At 34.8% G+C, this 22,042-nt stretch overlaps 1 protein-coding gene across 1 annotated transcript in view; it reads right to left on the reverse strand.

The window, feature by feature from the left end:
* Positions 1–15,563: 15,563 nt before the first annotated feature.
* Positions 15,564–22,042, reverse strand: part of LOC148951492 (uncharacterized) — a 33,859-nt gene continuing 27,380 nt past the window's right edge. The window contains exons 4-5 of the mRNA XM_089091127.1: positions 19,579–19,788; positions 15,564–15,945 (exon numbers count right to left, since the gene is read on the reverse strand). Of these exons, the coding sequence (XP_088947253.1) occupies positions 15,587–15,945; positions 19,579–19,788 (569 nt within the window). The 3' untranslated portion in view covers positions 15,564–15,586. The remainder of the gene's footprint in view (positions 15,946–19,578; positions 19,789–22,042) is intronic.

Genomic DNA, 22,042 nt, shown 5'->3' on the forward strand with positions numbered 1-22,042 from the left:
AAAGAGCGAATCGCCATGACTTTCGCCCTTAAACTGACTTTCGGCACTAAACTACGTTCCACACATTTTCTATACACACTCATGTCGAAATTATTTTTTACAAAGTGTGTAGGTACCCCCTTGCAAACTTGTTTGATATACTTGCCGTGCATTTCCACACAGTATACCTTCGGACCAGGAAACACACCACTGGATATCAGATCGCTACCCGTTTCAGATTTTAACATTAACAATTGATTTGGGGCCTGGCGTTTCACTAACTCTGGGTAGAGGGATTCGTCCCAATTAGTGTAGTCCATTCGTGAGCTGATGTACTCGCCATTTTCCAAATCATTCAATAGATTTTCAGTTTTGACTTTTAACAGGAGTGAATCAGTGTCCCCGTAGTACACTTGAACTTGTCCCTCAATCGGCCACTGTACCTTGCATACATTATAATAAAATGACAACAGGAGTTTCGTGGATATTTCAGTTATTGCACTTCCCCCTGCAATATTTTTATTTAATACAATGTTTCTTTTCTTGCGATGTAGGAGCACCATATTAGAGTCTATGATTGTGAACGATGTGAAGTTTGGATCCGTACTGATTCAAGCACAATCTTTGGGGTTGGTTACACTGTAACATTGACTTCTATGTCGTACGCTCACGCACATTTGACCGAAAGCTGAGTTCAAAATGAGTTTATAGACTTCTTTTTCAACCATTGTTTTCGCTTTCGAAGGCTAACTGACAAAGGTGTCAATAAACGTTTTCATGTATGGCTTTTGATCAAATTGGAGGGCTAAATGAATCTTTGTGACCTTGAAACCATTGGACACCATCCATTTTAATAGCACGTGATGAACAACGATATTCTGTTTCGGTTTGAGATCGGCAATTAGTTTTTGTTTTGAAGGTACCCAGTGCATATTCCCATCATCTGCTTAAGATATATTGTAGGGACTCAGAGATTCTCTACCCACCGGTCTATATATGAACAGAAAAACAGAGTCTTTTAACGAATCATGGATTTCAATGGGTATTTCATCGTCAATTTCAAAAAACCATCCCTTTGCCCCATTCTCCTCAACACTGACAATGTCGGGGAATTTCGAAGCACAGGGACTGTCAAGCCATTTATAATTGCAACATGGCAAAAAGTAGTGAGACATTACCGATGGGTAAACAGAGTTTATATCCAAAAAAACTGCGTACAACTGTTCATCGGTGTGCTGATCACTCAGATCAGTTTTCATGATACAGTCCCCGTGAAAATAAGAACCCAACCTACTTTTAAAATCAAAAAAAAGATTCATAAAACCATAGGTGAAAACAACAATTTCATACTTTCAGATTTTAAGTATAAATTACATAACCAAAATAGGAGTGGAAAAAAAATAAACTAAATCCAACCCAAATTCCCCATAGATTTTATCCGTATTCTTGCACACAATGTCCAGAAGAGTGAGTACATCACTAGCTAAGTATAGTTTACAATAATCCCACATAATCTTACACCCGCCCTCTGCCTAAACCCTCTTAGAAAAATTATAGTCGCTAGTAGCGCACTCACTCTCAGTAAGAGAATTTCAGAAGGTTACAATGGGCGGTAATGACATCTCATCTTGCCTCAAGCTAGAGTTGTAATAATCATATGGACATATACCCTTACATGTTAATAAATCATAAATTTCATCATCGGGGCCGCGCTGTGTGAGGAGGGGGAAGCTATCAAAATTGTCACTTTTCTGCACCTGAATCAATTGACTTAAAGATTTGGGGAAGAAGCTGAACGAGTCTAAAAAACGAATTTCATTCAGGCATGTGTTGCCCATTCCAATACTTTTCAGCATAAATTCGAGTATCAATATGTTCTCTGATATTTTGGGTCTGCTGTTCTCTGGGAAACTGCCACATATTTACGTACTATCTTCAACCTTATACGGGTCGATGTGGACAGTCACCACTAGAACAAACTTTAAGTCGTAATTGGAATTGTTCGCAAGATCATGCCCACAAATTTTTTGTCTCAAGTTTAAATTGACCCAACTGGGAGCTCTATTCATAAAGTTACCCCCACTTGTTTCACTTTCCTGCCACACATGATAATTATCAATCACCTTCCTCCTTCCCCCAGTCCCAGCACCATCATCAAATTCTCCCTTGCAAACCCAACACATTTTACGATTTTTAATGGCCACTATGTCATCTGGTGATAGGACCATAGGATAGTTTGTATAGCGAAGGAACGAAATTGCACTGTTCGCTGTTTTGATTAGACTGACCAATGCCGAGCGCATGAAGTCTTCACCGTCACTCAACATCTCCACTGCCTCCAGCACTTGCATGGTATTATTGGAATCTCGGTGCGCATGAGCGTAAGAGACCCCTCTGGCTTCATGTATTTTAACATGATTTGAATTTGACGGATCGCACACGTCTGTCAGCTTAGCCTCGCAGTCCAAAGCGATCTTATTGCTCTGCAGGAGCGTATTTTGAAAATTTTTAAAACGTAATATCGCTCTATCTCTGCTTACCGTCTCCACAGCCTGGTATTCATGATGTTTACAGTGTTTCATGTGATGCTCTAAGTTTAAAACAGTTCAAAACCTTAAGAGATATGTTTGACAGTAATAACCCACATCATCCCACTGTTTACCCTCACTTAGAACCCTACGAATATCCTTAATTGGACTAAAATGACCTATTGAATCAGGGTCTGTCGGTGGCGTGCATAGAAGCCACACCCAATGTTCTACTGATTCAATTGAAGGAGCCCGAACTGGAAATAATACACCCTTCTTATCGGAACGGTGACCCTCTTCAAATTCTGGTTCTTAATGTAACATTGTGACACTAATCTTTAAATGTGAAATAGTTCACTCAAAAATATCTACTACTTTTAGTTTCATGGAAAATTGATCATTTAAGCAATTAAAATTTACTTTGTAGAACTTTGAACCCTTCATACCATTAACTGCCATTTTATCCAACTTTTTCTTAGTTGCATCTTTTTGAAGTGGTCTGTATTCTGCAAGTAAAAACGCATACTTGAAACACTGCAGCCTCGTATCGAAACAGATTCGTTGTACCCCCCTACACCTCTCTAAATCTGAATGATATTTTAAAACTATAGCCCTCGCCCCAGCCCCACCACTTCTTACAATAAAATCCTTTTTAAACCTGCAAATGTTAAAATTTAAACTTTCAATCAATAAAACCACAGATCCACGACCCCCCTCGTTATAATTTTCCCACTTACTTTGAATACTATTAGCCCAATTTAGAAAAACCTCCCCCTAATTTGATAAATGCGGGCTAATTGCCAACCTCTCTGTGTGCAAGTATTTTGAATATATCTCACCCACATTTTCATTTAAAAAAAAATTTTTTAGTGCTATTGATGCTGTTAAACTGTGCCCCACTCCCCCCACCCTCAGGGGCTGGTCTAGTCTGGCTCGAATCTTATCAGGATATGAAAGTGTAATGGCCAGGGGATCTGTTATTATATCCCCCGACACTAGAGAGTTGAAAGGGTCACCGAATTTGGCGCTGTATACCAATGTGTGATGCAAGGCAGAGTTGGAGAGAAAAAAATCCGGAAGAGGGGATACTGTTGCTGTTGTATTACTACTACTTCTATCTATAGCATTAAGTGGAATGGTGGCGGGTGACAGAGAATTGTCAATAACACCACTCCCAGTCTGTTGAATCACATTGGGGGGATGTGGCATGAGGTCCCCTAGTACATATTCCAAGGTGTTTGGGGACAATTGGTCGAGCCAGCCTGTATTGTCCTCTGATGGAATTTCTTTATTAGGACTCAGTTCAGACTTACATGTTGCATCATCATCTAAATATTCGCGCATGAAACTATCTGCCCAGTCTGGGGTCCGCAAGCATGTCAATATCGAAAGTTAAGTCCTCCAGACTGGTCACTTCCCTGAAAGCATCATTAGGGAATCCCTCATGCCACTCCATATTATCTAGAACCAGTGTAGGTTCATCCCTGAACTCTGCTGGTGGTGACAGAATTGGTTCTGTAAATATACCTGTTTCATCACTCAATGGTGTCACTGGGAGTGCTATATTTTTAATCTGTAGAAAAAAAAAGTTTTATTTTTTATGTAAAATAATCATTTTTTTTTATAGTTAATAAACTTTGTCAATTTCTCATTGTCATTGTCCCAACACCTGAACAATTAAAAGAAGAAGAAAAAAAGTTACACTGCCTTATGTCTTTCATAATGTCAACTGAACATGTTAAAAAATATTTTTTTTTAGTCGGGAAAATGTAGTCTTATTCTTATAATGGGTAATTTATAAAAATAGAATGATATAAAAAATTAATGGTTTTATTCCAAATTTTTTTTTTTTTTAAATAAAAACGAAAAATATTTTTATAATTCGATTCTTTTGGACGATTAAATATAAAAGTTAATGAAACTTTACAATTTTTCGACTTATGCAGTATGCTGTACGAACACTTACTCCTCGGCTTCAGTTAAAGGACACAAACTCCATGTCAGAGGTTGGTGGTGTTGTTACTTTCTTAATAATCCGTATTTTCCTCTTTATTTCGCCAACAGATTTTTTCGACCTGGGCTAAATAAATACATGTAAGAGAGAAGAACTTTTTTCTCCATCCATAACAACAATTAAAATGTTGGATGGTCCTTTTTAGAGCCCCCCGCCCCCCTCCCCAAACCCCTCCCGGGGAGAACCCTTGGGAACCGGGGGCTTCCTTCGAGGTAGGAGGATCGATACCCTTTCCGAGTTGAGGGGGTATCGGACTTCACAACACTGTTCAAATAGAACAGTCTCAAATTCTTTTCTTGAACCTTTCAAAAACGAAAATAATTGTCTGAGTTGGTTCAAAATAATAATATTTTCTTCGTATGTGAAACCCATAATTGGAGATTACTAAAACCTTCTTCCTGTCACAGGAAATCCATTTACAATTCAAAGCAGATTAAAAAGCGATGGGACGATCTGATACAGTGCAAATGGTTTTATCGCAATAATATCAGTTTAAGAGTGGCTTGCCAACCGTGAAATACCGAAATGTTTTTTGTTTAAAAGGAATTATAGCATTAAAATGTATCTTGGGTAGAATTTACATGGTAAGTTTTTTTTTATAGAAATTTATGATAATAAGTACTTTATATATATATATTGATAATTTTGTTAATTAAAGAAAATTAAAGATCGTGAAAAAAATTTTAAGTTTTAACTCATCAAAATATAGGCTTCTGATAAACTTTTGTCTTATTTCTGAAAATAGAGATCGAAAAAATTATGTATATATTTACAAATTCTGATTTGGCCTCTATATCTAAGCTCCCTCGCAATACTTGAATGGATTCGAAGTCAATATCTTCTGTAGGCTGAGTTGAGACATTGTATAAAGTAGCACATACTCTTTTCAACTTCCTTCCAGTTGCCATGGAGCCAACGCGGGGGTCAGAGGGCTCTGTCACTATACGTTGGGTGCTCGATGGATGGTCCAGATTGTGTGTAACTTTTCCAGCGAATTTGATAACAGACGCCCTTGCGGTCTTTATTAATGAAGGTTCGCCATATCTTGATTTTTTCTCAGAAGGGGAATTATTCCACGTCTCTTCTTCCTTTAAAAAAAAAAACAAAAAATTTAGCATGTAGCACAATTGCATTTTGGGTTTTTGTAAAATAATTCAGTTTATGTTAGACATCTAAAGTAGTGTAAAAAACATCTTGATTTCAAAATCAGGGGTTTTGATAGTGGGATGGAGGACCTTTTATAAACTGCTCCTCCCTCCCTCCCTCCCCCCTCCTACGTCCATGCTTCCGTGACTGTATTTGTAAATTCAAACTTAAAAAGCAGTATTTGCGTTCCTTATTAAACAATATGGAGAAGAATTGCATGTGACAGTCAAGTAAAACTATCAGATTTAAATCAAATGTAGACATAAATAGAAATTTAAGAAGTGGAAAAGTTAATTAGCATGGCTCATTCAATCCCCCCCCCTATGAGATAATACGGTCCTTTAAATAAAAAGGATAGCTAAGCTAAAATTTTTTTTTTTTAAATAGGTTTTTAAGTAAACAAATTTTATTTTTGTCTAATTGGGGGGGGGGGTGAGGGTTTTTAAATCAGTAAAAGTAAGGAAGGAGTATTAATCTCAGAATGGCCTTGAAATATTTTCAAAAAACATCACTAAAAAAACACTGATCTTGATAAAAAAATCACACTGTAATAAAAGGAAAGCTTTTATAACAATTAATAAATTAAAAGAATCATAATTTTATTCTAATCCCAAATTACTGATCTAAAACTAAGCACTTTTTCAAAAACATTCCCTAAAACGGCCACTTATATTTATAAAAAAATCACACCTTAAATGAAGACGGGCCTGTAATTATTTTAAAAAAAATTAATAAAAAAAAAAAAGCCACTTATATTTATGAAAATGTAAGCTTTTTTAAAAATTAATAAATTTTTAAAATAGGTAACCACACTGTGTAAGGAAATAATTTCTTCCTTAACTTAATGACAAGACATTTTTTATTTTTTTTTTTTGCAGTCTGGCCTGGAATTATTATAAAAAACATACCAACAAAAAGTGTCATTTATCTTTATAAAAAGGAAGCTTTTGTAACAATTAATAAATTAAAAAATCAACATTTTATTATAATCCCAAATTATCTATCGAAAAGCTAATCACTTTTTTCAAAAAAAATCTAAAATACCCATTGATCTAGATAAAAAATCACACCGTAAATTTCAACCTATAAGAGAATTAGATGTTTTTTTTCAGCTCCTAAAAACAACAGTCTTCTAAGTACATAAGTACCCCTAGTTCTAATGTAAGGAAAGAATTTCTTCCTTAACTTAAGGACACGACAATTTATTTTTAATATAATAATGAGAATATTTTTTACTCACCAAAAATTGCTTAGAATTATCCATTTTTCTATGTAAATACTTTTTACAAAAAATACCTGTAATGCTATCTCGAATGTAAACTATTCAAAACTGATGGAAAATCAAATATGAAACCTGAAGATACACAAAAAATAATAGGAGAGTAAAAAGAGACACCCGTTTTTCGTTTACCACTAAAAAAAAGACATTGAACTTAAAATTACACAAATCCTCTTGGCAAAGTGTAATGACTGGTAGACTGAACTTTTGAAATTGAGTCATTCCCTGGCAAAGAGAGTAATGACTTGTAGAAGTAAAATTAACAGAAAAAAACTGTTTGTACGGGCGCGTACGCAAAGTATATACCTTCAAGCAAATTCCATATGATATTTCAAATTACTATACCTTCTATAGAAATGATACCTCTTTGCAAATGACCCTGCCAACCCCAATTCGTTGAAAACTTACACACATATCTATGCCTCAGGCGTAAGTTTGAATGTAAGTTTCAAAGTACTAGATAGGTTACTACTAGTATCACCATTACTAAGTAATTTGCTTCCTACAGAAATAAAGCTAATGCCTCTATAATTACCACACACACTCTTTCTTATAGAGAGGTTTAGTTAAAGTTTCCTAAAATCTTTGGGTACTTCCCTTTTTTCTATAATAATATTCATAATCAAGGCCATATCCAAGATAGGGGGTTAGGGGACTGAACCCCCCGCCCCCCCTCCAAAAAAAATGTTTTTCCTACTCGTAAAATCGTAACAAAAATGAATATAAACACATTTTTGATGCGCTTTATAAAGTCCCCCCCCCCGAAAAAATCCTTTTGTAAACCCCTAAACAAATCCTGGATACGAGCCTGTTCATAATCTTCAGTAATTAACCGCTAATTCCATAATCACCATATTTAACAAAAGACCTTTACCAATCAGCACCAGGGCCTAACTATTTTTTAATCCTTTGAGTACTGTCACTGATTCTTAAACACAAAATATATCTTCCTTCACATCCAAGGTGTACAAACTTTTTCAGTCTTTTCTATATGTTTTCCTGTAACTCTATCACGGTTTAGCACATTTTCATGATGCTCTACCTATCTATCTTTAACTCTTTTCTTATAACTAATTGTGGCCCCGTTCCTATCTTTAACAGGGACAAGTTCGGATTGACTGTTCCCTTTAAATTTTTTAATATACCAGTACAAAATTTTACTATCATGTCGTCTAGCTGCATCTTCCAGATATTCAGCAATTTTTTCCATAGCCTCCATTCACACCGTCTTAATTCATATTTAAATACTCTCTCCACACATCATTTGCTACTTCACTAACTGTTTTGATAAAAATATTCCAACCATCTTGTACTTTGTCAAATTTTAGGGCTGCAATTTGTGAACTCTGCCTATCGTTTACATATAGTATTTGTTAATGGGAAGTATACAGCCATTTTTTTTTTTGGGGGGGGGGGGAATGTGCTTGGGGTGAATTTATACGGGAAGAATCTTCATTAGGGAGGGAAATTTCTGGGGAGTGAAAATTCTAGAGGAAATGTTACACTGGGAGGTTTTGACAGAATTACTATACGAAATTCTTTTTAATTGTCTTACATTCTTAATTGTATATGAGGAGATGTTCCGGGAGAATTATCCAGGGGCTTTTTCCGCGTGTTTTGTTTTCTGGGATATACTTTCTACGGAAGGAGGCATTTCCGGAGTGATCAAAAAACCGATTAGAAACCGAAACGAGAAACCGAGAAACCGATTAGAGACTAAATCTTATTCAAATGAAAGAATGCTAAGAAGAATTTTCAAGGTGAATCATCCAAAAGCAATTTTACAGGGAGGGGGATTCTCAGCCTCGATGGAACTGGCGGGAGGGAATTTGTCGGGGGGAGGGGGGCACTTGTACGTTGGATGAAATCTCCACGGATGAGTTTTTCGCGAGGGGTATATCTCATAGAGGGTGAGCCAGATTTACCGGCATTATTTGAAAAACGAACAGAAATTATGCCATATACGAAGGGTTGCCCTCTCCTCAATACCTTACTCTTTATGTTTAGGTTTGATTGTTTACTAAAATTGAAACACAGGGGCCGTTTAATTAGAATAGGAAGCTTTTTTAAAAGTGTTAACAGCTTTAGCGTAAAAAGAAAGGTATGGAGGAGGGGGCAACCCGTCATATCCGGAATAAATCTGCCAAAATTAATATGCAAATTTTGTTTTAATTTTTCATGTACGGTGAGCCAAATTCGAACCTGAATTAGTTGGAAAACGTTTAGAAATTAAATAAAAAAAAGTTTTTTTTTAACTAAAAGTAAGGAGCGACATTAAAACTTAAAATGAACAGAAATTATTCCGTATATGAAAGGGGTTGTCCCCTCCTCAACGCCTCGCTCTTTACGCTTAGGTTTGATTATTTGCCACAATTCTACTTTTTAAAACAATTAAAACTTTAGCGTAAAGAGCGAGGCATCGATGAGGTGACAGCCCCTTTCATATGCGGGACAATTTATGTTCGTTTTAAGTTTTATGTCGCTCCTTACTTTCAGTTAAAAAACATATTTTTTTATTTCTTTAATCCAATAAAAGACCATTTTCTCATGGGTCCAAAGTATTACCATCTAGTATTGCAAGGCATTTCTGTTTGTAATTGCGATTGGGTTTGCTGTTTATCTTGGGATTGAGGGAGAGAAATGACGCTGCATGTGCCTCCTAATTTTTATTAGTTTTCTCACTGGTAAAGATTTTGGAGCTTACAATTTGATATAGTTTATAGTTTCTTTTAATGCTTTTCATTAATTCATTAATAGTGAATGAAAGTATATCACATAAGTTCATTTGAAGAAAAATTCATCAATGAGATAAATCATTTTGTAAGGTTCAAGAACCTGACAACTTTACTGCATGTGAAAGAAATTTGTCAGATAATGAATCTGCTCAAAAATTAACTAACCCCTGGCTCACAAAAAAAAAAAAAAAAAAAAAAAAAAAAAAAAAAAGAACTCGTGACTCGATCAAAGAAAACGGAGAAGCGCAAAGAGGGCCCATGCCCATCTGCCCATCAACGTTTTGAATAAAAAGTAGGTATATTCACCAGGTTTGAAGGGGAACGCACAATTTTTCGAGCTGAATTACTCGTGGCACAAAATGAACTTACGAATCCTGCAAAACCCCTCTCAAAGCCCCTTTAAGGAAAGCTATGGACGTCGCAGATTAATTGAGCCAGAATTATAGAAAAATTTTAAATCAGTATAATTCAAGAATCAAAATGGGCCAGTGGCTCTTTGATGACAACCCCATGCCCCAAGGAAAATTTTCAGTCTATTTAATCAGACGTAGAAAGTGGACCAATGACCCTCCAAAATACCCCTCCCTTACTCCCGTCAACCTTCAAGCAGAGACATTGGCATACAGTATTAAAAAAAAAATCAAAGAAAACTGTCCACTCGTACGATTAGACAGCCAAACTGCCCCAGAAGCCCGACCATATCCCTGAAACCTTTTTAACACAAAGGTTGGCGTGTTACGATTCGCTTGAACCAGAAAAATGCAATAATTATAGTAACAATCTTTTAAAATAATAAAGGTAATTTTGATCTTTTTGGAAACGGTTAAAAATAGCTAATTAGGTTTTATTTTGGGTCATTCCGTTTCCGTGAGTAATAACACGGAGGGATTAAAAAGAATTTGACTGTGATTTATATGGTGGCCGGAGTTTACCCCCCCCCCCCGAAAAATATCCTGCATGGAAAATAAGGCTTTCCGAATTTGAGAATTTTATTTGAGTTTTGTTTTTTTTTCCACAGGGGGAAAGGATTTTGGTACTTGTGTATTATACGCCACTCACTCAAGTTTACGCTGTGTAAAACTCGCTCACATACCAGTTTCTTCGTTAGTTTCTTTCAGCTTAGCGTGTGAGACAAACAAAGATAAGTGACAGAATAGATAGGAAATATATAATTTGGGCTATATATTTGCACATAAAGGGGAGGGGGTAAAGTATTTGGAAAGTTTGAAGTCAGAAAACAATTCTTACTTCATAATGTACAGAATAATTGTACCTAACACATTTTACATGCAGACCGCTATACTATAGGCCCCCCACTAAGGTGCAAATATGTAGCCCAAATTTGTTTCTAAAGTAACAAAGAAACCGGTTTGTTCTCGAGTGTTAAAAATCGTAAACTTGAATGAATGGCGTACAACACACAAGTACCGGAATTTTTCATGGAGAGAGAGCCGGATGTCCCGGTATAATTTGAAAATGACAAGAAACAAATTAGAAAAAAAAAAGTTTTTTCAACAGAAAGTAAGGAGCAACATCAAAACTTATTGTCCTAATTCTTCAAGAACGATTCCTGAAACACAATGACCGTTTAATTAGAACAATAAGCTTTGTTTTAAAATTATATATATATATAAAAAAAAACTTTAACGTTAAGAGCGAGGTTTTGAGGAGGAAGTAACCCCTTTCATATATGTAATAATTTCAGTTCGTTTAAAGGTTTAATGTTGCTCCTTACTTTAAGTTGAAGAACTTGTTTTTTTTTTATTTAATTACTTACAAATAGTATTTGTTAATTGGAATCATAAGTGTTTAGAGAAAAGTAAATAGCTTGATTGAACCAAAAATGAGCAGAAATAAAGTAAAATAATCTTCAAAGTAATAACTACAGAGTCTAATAGAAAAAAAAATATAAAAAGATATAAAATATTTTTTATATGGTAAAGATTATGTCAATAAGAAATGAACGGAAATTAATTTAAAAAACTGTTTCTACAAAACAAGATTGTCAAAGAATAGTAAAGAGCCTTGTTAAGCCAAAAATGAGTAGAAATAACTTCGAATAATTTTCCAACCGTAAAAGTACCACAAATCACCATAAATAAATGAATTAAACCCAAAACGAACAGAAATTACATTAAATAAGCGATTTAAACTCAAAATGAGCAACAATTAACATGAGTAGGGCTGACAACCCCTCAAGACCAGAACTTAATTTGCACTTTACTGAAAACAAAATGAATTTTAAATGTTTTCATTTTTTGTCTTTAACAAATAAAGAAGTATTAAGACTACAAAGAATAGATCTCAGTATATGTATATCCAACCGACAATACAGGGTTATTTGTTTTTTAAGTAAAGTGTAAATTATGTTCTGGTCTGAAGAAGACCAGCCAAACTCCTTTTAATTTTTTCCTCGTTTTGAGTTTGACTAGGGTATCTATTGTAATTTCTGTAAGTTTTGGGTTTCATTTATTTGTTAACGGGGGTTTGTAGTTGTTTTACACTTGGAAGATAAGAAAAACAAACTCGTAGAATTTGCCAACGCCTTCGTCCGTAAAAACTTAAACATTGAGGATTTGTTGGTTCCCAAAGCCAACTATCCTTTCAAAGGAGGTCTTTTCAACACAAATGGATTTGCGTTTTTTTTCTAAGTTTTAATGATACTTCTGGTGTATAAATTCCTCTTTTTCCCTTGCAATTTTTGGCAGTAGTGGGCGCCAAATAAAATAAAAAAAAAAGAAGAAAAAAAATGTAGGCGAACCAATCATCAAAATTAAGCTAAAACATATGACACCAAAAAGTTTAAGAAGGTTTATCTCCTTTGAAACCATAGTTGGCTTTGGGAACCAACAACGCACACAATCATTGTCAAATTCTACGAGTTAGTTTTTCTTACCTTCCAAGTGTAAAACTACCACAAATTACCATTAACAAATAAATGAAACCCATAACTAACAGAAATTACAATAGATAGCCTAGACGAACTCAAAACGAGCAAATATTAAAAGGAGTATGGCTGACAACACCCATGTCTTCTTCAGACCAGAAAATAATTTGCACTTTAAAAAAAAAAATAATTAAAAAAAAAGAAAATAACCGTGTATTGTCAGTTTGATATAAATATTCTGATATTTATTACTTATAGTCTTAATACTTCTTTATTTGTTAAACTCAAAAAAGTGAAAACATTTAAAATGTACGTTAGTTTTGAAACCCAAAACTTGGAGAAATTATAATAGATAGCCTAGTCAAACTCAAAACGAGCAAAAAGTAAAAGGAGTATGGCTGACAACACCAATGTTTTCTTCAGATCAGAACATAATTTGCACTTTACAAAAAAAAAAAAAAAAGCAAATAACCGTGTATTGTCAGTTTGATATACATATTCTGATATTTATTCCTTATAGTCTTAATACTTCTTTATTTGTTAAAGTAAAAAAAGTGAAAACATTTAAAATGTATTTTGTTTCAGCAAAGTGCAAATTATGTTCTGGTCTTGTGAAGGTGTGGGGGTTGCCAACCCTATTCAAGTTAATTTTTGCTCTTTTTGAGTTTAACTCGCTTATTTAATGTAATTTCTGTTCGTTTTGGGTTTAATTCATTTATTTATGGTGATTTGCGGAAGTTTCATGCTTGAATAACTATTTTAATATATTTCTTCTTTGCTTTGTCTTAACAATGCTGTTTACTATTCTTTGACAAACATGTTTTGTAGAAAGTTTTTTAAATGGATTTCTGTTCATTTTTGAATGACAGTCTTTTTCACAGAAAAAATATTTTATATAATTTTGTTTTTCTTTTCCATTAGACTCCATAGTTTTTACTTTGAAGATTATTTGTCTTTATTTCTGCTCACTTTTGGTTTGATGGGGCTCTTTACTTTTTTTAAAAAAATTTGTTCCATATTTTTCCCATTAACAAATACTATCTGTAAGTAAGTAGATAAGAAAACAACAAGTTTTTCAACTGAAAGCATGGAGCAACCTCAAACCTTAAAATGAACAGAATTATTACGTATATGAAAGGTTTTGCCTCCTCCTCAAGACTTCGCTCTTTGCGCTAAAGTTTTTTTTTTACAGAATTTAAGAACAAAGCCTATTGTTCTAATTAAATCGTTCTAATAGAATTAGAACAAAAAGTAAAACTTTAGTGTAAAGAGCAAGGTCTTGTGGAAGGAGCAATTCCTTTCATATACGTAATAATTTCTGTTCGTTTTAATTTTTGATGTTGCTCCTTACTTTCAGTTGAAAAAAATTTTTTTTTTAAATTTAATTTCTGGTCGTTTTTAAATAATACTGGGAAATCTGGCTCTCTCTCCATGAAAAATTCCGGCACTTGTGCATTATACGCCACTCACTCAAGTTTACGATGTGTAAAACTTAAGAACAAACCGGTTTCTTCGTTACTTTAGAAACAAAATTTGGGCTATATATTTGCACATTAGGGGGGGGGGGCTGGTAAAGTATAGCTGGTCTGTATGCAAAATGTGGCAGGTATAATTATTTTGCATATTATGAAGTAAGCATTGTTTTCTCACTTCAAATTGTCCAAATACTTTACCCTCTCCCCTTATGTGCATATATATATAGCCCAAATTATATATTTCCCATCCATTCTGTCACTTGTCTTTGTCTGGTCTCGCACTAAGCTGAAAGAAACTGATGAAGAAACCGATTTGTTCTCGAGTTTTACATAGCGTTAACTTGAGTGAGTGGCGTATAATGCATAAGTACCAAAATTCCTTCTCCCTACGAAAAATAAAATAACAAAACTCAAACAAAATTATCAAATTTTGAAAACCTTATTTTCCACGGGAGGGGGGGGGTTCCGGAGGGGTATTTTCCGAGGGTGTATTTTCCGCGGGGGGGGGGTATTTTCCGGGGGAATATTTTTCGCGGGGGGTATTTCAGTGGGCGGGGGGTAAACCGCCCCCGGTTATACTACTTAGATAATAATTATACTACTTAGATGATAATTATCACGTGTTTGTTAAATGTTGAGGTGGCTGGTGCCAGTGAAAATTTGGCAGTCCAAAAAATGGAATCTACACTTTTCTGTCATTCAGTTCAAGATTTTGAGTTTCGGTAAAATAACCATGCTCTGCTATGACTATTAGCAAAAAGGAAAGGCTAAGAAGAATAAAAACCTGAAAAGGCAACGATTGCATTGTGGACAACGTTGAGGCTGAAGTGCAAATCCGTGGACTCAAAAAGATCTAGAAGCCGATTTTTCAAACGGGTCCAAAATTCTGAAAGGCTTAGACTTAATTCATCTTAAACGTCATTTCAATCGCTATTCACCACTTAACACTAAATGCCAAAGGAGAACAACAGAATGCCCTCCAAAACAAGTGAACGCTGATACTTCTGTACATAAAAGAGTTGCCCAGAAACTTGACAATAGGTAAGCATTATATAGATTATTTTCTTGACTAAATATTGGAAACCTGTTTAAACAATCTTTAACAGAAAGCAAACTTGCAAAAATCTGAACATATTTTTATTTTAAATAGCAGTACTCCCTGGTATATGGTTAAAAAAGACTATGAGCCCATTAGTGTTGCTGCACAACAGAAATAAGCATTTCTTCAGTAACAAGCCCCGGGCTACCGATTTTCTTAGAATAGGCTATTTCGTTCTATGTTATGACCTAAATCTATGTTCTCATAGAAAATCTGATTGCAAGGATGTGCAATTTGCATGTTCTAACTTGCCCAGACTAGATAAAGGAGCACACGTTAAAATTCAAAAGTGGGAAATCTGAACTTTTTTTTGTCTGTTTTTTTTTTTTGCTCTTAGTCTATCTCCATGTTTTTGGTCATTTCCTTCGTTTTTGAAATTTTTGCTTATTTTTCCGAAGTCAACAAGTTAAAAAAATAGCTAGAACATTTTTATTCCAAAGAACTTCATAATTCAACTTTGGGTTTTTTAATGGTAACAAAACAAGCACCATTCCTAGATGGTTCACCACGTCTCGATCCACCAAAAATAACAACCAACATTCCCCTTTCCGCCATGTATTTATACACCTTTGCTATGCTTTTGTCTACCAATTCCAAAAACGATGGAAAACTTGTCTCGTTATCTCTGTCCATGGACTCTGCTTTCAAAATATGAGTCAGTGTGAGAAAATAGTTAAGCGATTCCTGCTTTGTTAATCTCAAAGATGTCTGAAATTCGTCGGATTCTATAAACGTATTGGCACTTTCAGTTTGGTTTTTCAATAGGTAGGCTTTGGCAGAAACTTTGTCGGTGATGAGACAGCCTGAAAAAAAAAAAAAAACGAAATCAGAATGGAAGCATATAGCCTGACACGAAGAGAACAGGTAACTTATAAGAGTGGAGACTAGCGCCAGTGTAAAAAAACATCAACACCATCTAGTATTTGACGTTTCATCATATGTTTAAGGTCAATTTACATAAGGTAATTTTCAAACTCTAGGCGTCAATTTTTCTCCTCCCATTGATATCCCTGGTAATTTTTGATTAATCCTAGGTTTTAGCTATAATGCTGCCAAGAATTATTCAGATTTTCTGGATATTCTTTATCCAACAATTCCCAATGGGTAAGTTAATAATTCTAGCTTTATTTTTCGAATACTTTTAAACTTTGAACTTTGACTTTATTGACATAAACACAAAAATAAAACACAACTCCAGGAACTGACCAATGATCCCTAGGGCCTAAATGTAGCCCCTGGAGAGCTCGAGTATTCATATAAATATTATCCCTGATTATTAACAAAACAAAAAAGTGTTAAACTTTGACAAAAAAAAAAAGAAAGAAAAAAAACACTAAGCATTACATAAAAAGAGAGAATCCTCATAAACATTATTAATTTGTACTAGTAGAAAGAAGATGTTTCTTATAATTGTATCTAAATGATGGAACTGAAACAGAATCTTTTATTTCCAGCGGAATACATTTCCATAATTAAAAAAAATGATCGTTATCTTTCCAGTGAGCATTTTACATAGAGGAGAATTTCCGCAGGGGTAGGGAGAATTTTCCATGGGAAATTTGTCTGTGGAGTTTTTTCATTAGACATGACCCTTTTTTGTTATTTTCAGTTTTTTAAGGGCATTTTTGGTGCCAATTGGAGATCTATGGTTGTCTTACAAAGCCAAATTTGTAAAAAGTGATTAAATATAAAGAAAATGGCTTATAAATTAGCCCATAGTTAGCTCTCTATGACGTGTGTCTGGCCCAGCCTTTTCACATTCCAGATTGCCCAATTCACCCAAATATCACCCAAATTCCACTTTTAGGTACCATATGGCACTTTATGACGATAAGATATAAGATCTAGCTTTTAATGAGTCCTTAAACAGCTCTAAGATGTTTGATATGATGTTTCATGTGATGTTAAGCTCCTGTTGTTAACCGTCAACGTCATCTAACATTTGGCGTCTCTTGGTATTTTTTTAAGCTTTGTAATCGTTTTTCTGTCAGAAACTAAGATCGGACACTTATTAATAAATCAGTTTTACCAATTACACCAATTAAGAGTAATTTTTTACATTATTACACTAAAAAAAAGCATAAAAAGCCATCAAAAAAGCAGTATTGCAAAAAGAAATTTCATTTGTCATTAATCGGACACTATCGATTTTTAACTAATTGGTGCGAAGTAGAAAAAACACGGATTTATATTTAACATTTGGAGTTTATTTTTTTCTTTTACGAAGTGTTATGAGCTGTTGAACACAGGAGCCCCCCGCCCCCGCCAAAAAATATTCCCCCCATAGAAAATTCCCCCACAAGCAAAATTGAGCAGCCAGAAAAGGGTTTAAGAAGGTCTAAGGGGTAACAAAAGGACCAAATATCAAAGACGATTTTAGGACAGGGGCTGGTTGGTCTCCAATTACTTTGACTTAGAAAAAAGGACTTTAGAAAAAAGGGACTTAGAAAAAATTTCCGATCAAATGCATATCCTCCGAAGTTTCTACGATTACGAGGGAGAGGTAGCCCCCTCCTATACGGAATAAATTCTGCTCGTTTTGGGGTTCATTGTTACTCTTTATTTTCATAATAACAGCGTGGACCGAAAATATTCTCGGAAATCCAGAGGGGTTAAGTATCAGTTTCTACTATCCCCCTCTTCCTTAGAACAAATTCTGTATTTATCTGAAGGCTCAATGAGAGTTAAGATGTTTTGGCATTGATATTTGGCAATAAGAGTTAAAATACACCCTTTGAGGCATCTCAAACTACATAACGATCAGAGAACCTTACAGTGAAGGCTTTAAGCTCTCGTCAACACAAATTTTGAATTTGGATTTTTTTTACCACCCTCCCCCCCCCAAAAAAAAAGAAATGAGCGATATATGTTGTTTGGAGTTTGTTTCCCTTGGGGATGATCGTATTGAACCAAGAATCATAGAAGATCGGTAGAGGGCTTGTTCGAACAAAAATTAAACGTCTTAGTGCCCTTTAAAGTGAATAAACATACTGGGGGTCAACTAGCCCCCTTCCCACGCCCCTTTCCCCCCATAGATGTGTGACTGAAATTTCAAGATAGGCATTTCATTCAAGTTTATTGGAAGCTAAGGTCCTATAAACATGCCTCTGGGATGACATGACCCTCCACAGCCCCTAGAGTAAGGGCTGTAAGTTTTGTATTTTGTCCATTGTTTACATATAGTATTTTTGATGAGGAACATACGGACATTTTTCAAGGGGGAATTTCTATGGGGACGAAACTTTCTGGGAAGACTATCCTTGAGTTCATAAACAGAATTCTTTGTATTTTTCTTTCTTTCTCTCTCTTTAGATGCACAATTTTACATATGGGGAGAATGTTACGGGGAAATTTTAAGCGGGAAGGTTTTTTTTTTTGTGGGGGGGGGGGAAGGTTCCGGGAGGAAAAATGCCTAGCATCGTCGAATGCAGATGTTAATGATCTTCATCAATTTTTATCAGCAGGTCTCGATCCGATTAGGATAGAAAAATTAAGTTTATGACAAATTATCGGTATGATTAAATGTTTGATATTTTATCTGACATTTGACAAGATATTTCTAGCTGAAAGTTTGGGGTACAAAGTGAACAATACATACATATTTTATGGATAATATTTTACACCCTTACTGCGGCTCTTCATTGGATTTTTTCTAGCGTTAAAAGGTTATTTGGTTCGGAAGGTTTTTTTTCTGATATATTGATTTTTTTTTCATTTTTCTGTTATCATCATTTTTCTGATTTTTCATCATCATTGGCCTAAGCAATCTAGCTCCACTATCAGTTTACGGAATTGTTACCTAGAGAAATATGAAACAGTTATTGATAAAAGAAATAAAAATAAAAAAACTGTTAAAATCAAAAGACATTAACACGATATTCTTTTGCAGGGAAAGTCGCCTTTAGGATATTTGAAACTATTGAATGGCATAACTGCTTGAGTAAAAGTTTAGTGTTATTGTTTTTGGGAGATTCCATCTATGGCCCTTGAATAGGGGGACCAATTGGGGGGGGGGGGGGAGGAAATTTTCAAAAATATGCATCTTGGCATTTTTATTTAAATTTTTCAAAAAAAATTTTCCCCTTCCCTATATTTTAAAAAAATACCTCTTTTTGTATCTAAATTTTATTGATTTAAAATAAATCCTTAACCCATTTTCACGAATTGGCACCCTTGCGGTTGAAGTTGAAAAACCCCAACAACTAATGGAGGGTAAGAGTCTCTTCGAACTAAAACATAAAAATAAAATTTTTAGGATGGGTGGGTAGAAGTACTCGAGGAAGTATAGACATGATGCAGAGCAATTTTTGCATTATTACCGTTCTTTTATTACGTTAAAACTTATGGTTTCTGAGATAGGTAATTTTGCATATTTGTGTTCTTAATTCAACTTCTGGTTTGAACTGGTATTAATTATTTAAAAATAAGGAACTTACATGATTTATCACAGCTTTCATAAAATAATAAAAGCTTCGAGTAAAGACAGGATAAATTCAGTGAATCGTCGGGCAGAGGCGGCCTACAGATTTTGTCCTGCCCGGCTTGTTCTGACGGACTAGGGAGCTCTCTCCTTTGAAACACCAGTTCACGATCCTTGTAAGTTTTTGGTACATATCCATCGAGAACCACATCACCATATCTATAATCTAAAAATAAAAGAGGGTTTAATTTCATTCATCCTAACATAGAAAAAGGCAAAGAATAGAAATCCTCAAATCCAAAAAAAGGCAAAGAAATCCTGACATCCAAAAAAATGCAAAGAAAAGAAATATTGATATCCCCAAAAAAGGCAAAGAAAAGAAATCCTTAAACCCCAAAAAAGGTAATGAAATCCTACATCCAAAAAAAGAAAAAAAGAAAAAAAGAAATCCTGAAATCCACAAAAAAGGCAAGGAAATCCTGAAATCCAAAGAAAAAAGGCAAAGCAGTCCTGAAATCTAAAAAAAATTAAAAAAAAAACCTAAAATCCAAAAAAGGACAAAAAAAAATAAATCCTGAAATCCACAAAAAAGGCAATGAAATCCTGAAATCCAAAAAATCAAAGAAACCCAGAAATAAAAAAGAAGAAATCTTGAAGTTCGAAAAAAGGCAAAGAAATCCTGAAATCCAAAAAAGAGCAAAGACATCACGACTATTTTACCAACCGTTGCAAAGTTTCTTGTATAGATGGATAATGTCCATCAAAATAAATTATCATGTTAATATATGACAACCAAATAACTATTTGGGGGGAGAGGGGGCGAGGCCCCCCTAGCGTAGTCTAAAGTAGTGTAATTTACTTAATTAACTCAAGTTTCCGTAAATTTAAATTAAGCTCCTAACGCAAGTTTAACGGATCAACCTATTTTGCGCCCTCCCCCCCTAATTTTTTTTCGGCTCAACCTATTTTCAACCCCCCCCCCCCCATAAAAAAGAATCCTGTATCTGCCCCTGTCATTTGCCCTATAACTAAGAAATCCAAATATTTAACTATCCTATACAAAAAAAAAAAATTTAAACAAGAAAAACGGGTTTTAAAACCCGTTTTTCTTGTTTAAAAATTTTTATTTGTAAATGGAAAAGCAGTGTGGTCTAAGAAATTATTTATAACTATCCTATTTTTTCTTGATTTAAAATAAACAAACATGCTTTTCAAATGAGAGTAAAGACTGATATTAAAAATCAAAACGAAAAGAACTATCCTGTCCATGAAGGGAGCGTCACCACCCTTACCCTCCCCCCCCTATCCGACCTTGCTTTTCAATCAGTTCTTGGTTCTTGTTAACGAACTGTAAGTAAGGAGCGACCCGGCTCAATAGTTAGCCTACCGAAACTCTAAAAAACGGAATTTTCATAGCAATAAAAAATCAAAAGAATCGGATTTTTATGCTGATTTCAAATATAAAGTTTCATCAAGTTTTACTCATCAAAAGTTACGAACCTGAGAAAACTTGCCTTATTTTCGAAAAAAGGGGAAAACACCCCCTAAAAATCATAGAACCTTAATGTAAATCACACCATCGGTTTCAGCGTATCAGAGAACCCTGTTACAGAAGTTTCAAGCTCTTGTCTGCAAAAATATGTTTTCTTTTTTTTTGAGGATGACTTAATCCCCCACAGTCCCCGGGGGGAAGGGCTGCAAGTTATGAACTTCGCACATTGTTTGCATATGGTATTGGTTATTGGGAAGTATACAAATGTTTTCAGGGGGAGGTGCGGGTTTCTGGCGGGGGGTCAGGGGGAGGGGGGTTACGTGATACGATCTTTCAATGGATAAATTTTCATGGGAGAAGGGAATTTTCCATGAAGAGGGCGCCGAATTTCCCAGCATTATAGAAAAACGATGAGAAACTAAATAGAAAAAACAAGTTTTTTTCAGCTGAAAGCAAGGAGCAACGTTAAAACTTAAAACGAACAGAAATTATTGGCGCCCCCTCGTCAATACCTCGCTCTTTACTCTGAAGTTTTTTTTTGTACTTTCAAAAGATGTATTTATTCTAATTAAACGGCCTTTGTGATTCAGGGGTCGTTCTTAAGGAATTGGAACAAAATTCGAACTTTAGCGTAAAGAGTGAGGTATTTACTAGGGGGCGAACCCCCTCATATACTTAATAATTTATGTTCGTTTTAATGTTGCTCCTTACTTTCAGTTGAAAAAACTTTTTTTTTTTCTATTTAATTACACTAAAGCTTTACTTGTGCATTCAATGAAAGCATTCAATGGGCGGAAAAGCCAGTTGGCGATCGGAAGTCTTTTTTTAAGGATTGCCTTTCAAAATATTTGAACTGAAAATTTTATTGTTTAAATTACATACCAATAAACGATTCTCCTGTTCTAAAGGTATTAAGAAAAAAACGACCTTTTAATTATTGTTGCTTTTGCGTTTCGTTTCGAGCATTCGTTCTCAAAATATTTCAAAC

The sequence above is a fragment of the Artemia sp. Qi Xiang Cuo genome, chromosome 6, assembly GCF_049724085.1.
Source record: "Artemia sp. Qi Xiang Cuo chromosome 6, ASM4972408v1, whole genome shotgun sequence".
Lineage (NCBI taxonomy): Eukaryota > Metazoa > Arthropoda > Branchiopoda > Anostraca > Artemiidae > Artemia > Artemia sp. Qi Xiang Cuo.